This window comes from Buceros rhinoceros, unplaced genomic scaffold, assembly GCF_000710305.1.
Source record: "Buceros rhinoceros silvestris isolate BGI_N320 unplaced genomic scaffold, ASM71030v1 scaffold29259, whole genome shotgun sequence".
Lineage (NCBI taxonomy): Eukaryota > Metazoa > Chordata > Aves > Bucerotiformes > Bucerotidae > Buceros > Buceros rhinoceros.
Window position 1 is genome coordinate 2,711 of NW_010430193.1, and position 2,608 is coordinate 5,318.

Consider the following 2,608-nt stretch of genomic DNA (forward strand, 5'->3'; position numbering starts at 1 on the left):
CCGCTTGGCCAGCCCGCCCCGGCTCGGCTCTTCCACGTGGAACGTTCTGGTCAGCAGGTTGTAGAAGGAGCCGTAGCACACTGCCACCACGGTGCAGGTCAGGCAGATGACGTTATAGGGCATGCTGAAGTCTGGCGTCGGCAAGTTCACCAGCAGCGGCTCTGTGTACAGGCGCACAAAATAGCTGGAGCCATCGGAGGAAGGAAACCTGGAGAGTGGAAGCAGGAAAGGGAGCCTCAGCCCGCCTGGGACTGCTGCATCATGCTCATCAGCAGGGGGAGAGCAGCTGGCAGCCCATGGACACTGCGGTACAGCCCCGCTGCCCAGACAGGCACACTCACAGTGAGGTGAAGAGAGGGCTCTGCTCCACGTCCACGTCCTTCATCGCAATGACACTGGGCACCAGGGCGCTAAGCACGGATGAACTAAGGAGACAAAGGACATGGTAGTGTCAGTCCCGCCAACACAGAGAGTCCTGGCCCCAGAGACCTGGGTAGCAAGTCCTACGTGAGGCCCGGAAGGGGATGATGAGCTGAGGTATGTACGTCATTACCCAACGTAAAAGCCGTGATTGGGGTCAGGTGTGTACTCTGTCCACTTCAGTAAGGCCCTCTCAAACTGGATCGTGATCTTGGTAATGGAGTTGGCTGGCAGCTGGATCAGCATTTCCAAGAGGTGAGGCCGTTTCCGATCCTGGGCTGGCTGGTAGTGGATATAACCTAACCCCAAAGAGGTGCGTCAGTGACACCGGGGGTACCTCATCCAACGCTGCCTGGACATCTCCCGTGGGGTGGGTGCTCCCCCTTCTGCTGTCCCAGGAGAGGTTTTCTGGGCAGGGGAAGATGTGCAGGTAGCAAAAACCATGTGTTAAAGCTAAATGTGGCTGGTCTTTAGAGCTGATGACCCGTGAAAAGTCAGGTGTCTGTCAGGAAAGGCTGTAACTGCAAAGTAAGACCCTGTCATCAGTTTTAAACTACAAAATCAGTTTTACTACAAAAATCAATTCACTTTGGTTTGGACCCTTGTTGGATTATGAAACACCATCCATGTGCCTCTTATAAAACAGACTGAACAAAGTCTCAGCTGCTGTGAACGCAGAACTGACGGCCAGGAAAATTTCCTAGGCTGTTTTGTTTTCCAGTCCAGTTTCCCAGTGATCACTGGGGCCTGAGGGAGGGACTAAGCTATCTTTGGAATGAACTGCTCGTGCCCAGGGAATCGGGTGGCGTGTGCTCGCGGGAGGGTTTACGTACTTGGCTTGTTTTCTTTCCCCTTCGTGATGATGGTCAGAGTGTGCACGTAGAGTCGCAGGTACCAGGGCACAGTCTCCAGCAGGATCACGGGGAAGGCCCGGTACGGGTGGGTGTTGTAGATGAGCGTGCTGATCTGCCCAGTCTGCAGCCCGTAGCCACTCACGTAGCGCTGGGCGTGAAGGACGGGTACTGGCAGTTCCGCTGCGAACGAAAAGTGGACACAGGAATGGGGGGGCCACGCCAGGTGCTTTTGAGGCCGGGAGCCCTGACCATGGGGCAGGACCAAGCTGTGGTCACTCACAGCTGTCTTGGGGCCGCTTCCACTTCAGCTGCACATTGAGGCTGCGAGACGTGTTGAAGAGTGAGGGGCTCAGCAGGTCGTAGACTGCATAGGTTCTCCTTTCCCCCTGGACAACAGCTTCGTGTACAGATGCCGGAGTGGGGGTCACTTCCAGTAACTCCTTTTCCTGAGAAAGCAAATGGGCCATGAAAGGACAAGTGCTCCTTGAAGTAACTGGCAGCGCTGGGCAAAGCCCCTCTGGCTGGCCCTGAGCCTTCCCACCCAAGGACAACTCAGCGCTCTTACTAACACCACCACGCTCAAACCCACAGCCCTGCTCAGAGGAAGCAATCCACCTCCCTTCGTTAGCCCCGGCGGGCTCCTGGGGGGCCCGGCCATGCAGGGGGTGAGGGCGAGGAGGTTTCAGAGCCACACGAAGTGGCTGACCTGTGGGAGCAGGGGCTGTTCTCTGCTCCTTGAGCGCTACCTTGTTCTTAGGAGAGATGTCAACGTAGACTTTGCTCTGCGATGCCAGAGGACACGCGTCAGTAAGTGTGCGAGAGAACATCTTGAAGAGGGACCAGTCTGCAGCAAACAAAGTCAGTGGCAGGTGAGGTGAAGTGCTGCAGGCTGGGGACACTCCAGCCACAGCACCCTGCTCTGAGCTTACCTTTCTTTTCTTGGCCACCTGCAAAGGTGTCAAAGACCACAGTGAGGGTCTGTCTGAGCTCCCAGGACACAGCCAGGCAGGAGGCATCCTGTGGGGAGAGAGGCAGGTGTGATCACACCTTCTGGAGGGACAGGACACCAGGGCGGAGCTGGAACTCCACCAGGACTGCAAGAATCCCACTGGGACACACATGAGACCAGAGAAGCAGGACAACAGCTGTGTGAACCCGCCCCAGGGTAGCTGGGAGAACCAGCCTGTCACCTTGCAGTGTCACGAGGCAGCTTTGGGTCTTCTCTTGGGGGTGTTAAAGGAGGGAGCTCTGAGCCTTGTGCTTACCCTGCAGACGGGGCGGATGTGCACAGCCTGCGAGTGGTAGCTGCTGTGGAACAAGCGCTCGGCCTTCAG

At 56.9% G+C, this 2,608-nt stretch overlaps 1 protein-coding gene across 1 annotated transcript in view; it reads right to left on the bottom strand.

Moving 5' to 3' along the window:
• Window positions 1–2,608, bottom strand: part of PIGT (phosphatidylinositol glycan anchor biosynthesis, class T) — a gene marked incomplete at its 5' end in the record, with an annotated part of 5,141 nt that overhangs the window by 349 nt on the left and 2,184 nt on the right. Inside the window, 8 exons of the mRNA XM_010142954.1 lie at window positions 2–208; window positions 342–425; window positions 554–719; window positions 1,254–1,454; window positions 1,555–1,720; window positions 2,021–2,118; window positions 2,204–2,291; window positions 2,540–2,608. The exon at window positions 2,540–2,608 is cut by the window's right edge and continues 4 nt beyond it. Of these exons, the coding sequence (XP_010141256.1) occupies window positions 2–208; window positions 342–425; window positions 554–719; window positions 1,254–1,454; window positions 1,555–1,720; window positions 2,021–2,118; window positions 2,204–2,291; window positions 2,540–2,608 (1,079 nt within the window). The remainder of the gene's footprint in view (window position 1; window positions 209–341; window positions 426–553; window positions 720–1,253; window positions 1,455–1,554; window positions 1,721–2,020; window positions 2,119–2,203; window positions 2,292–2,539) is intronic.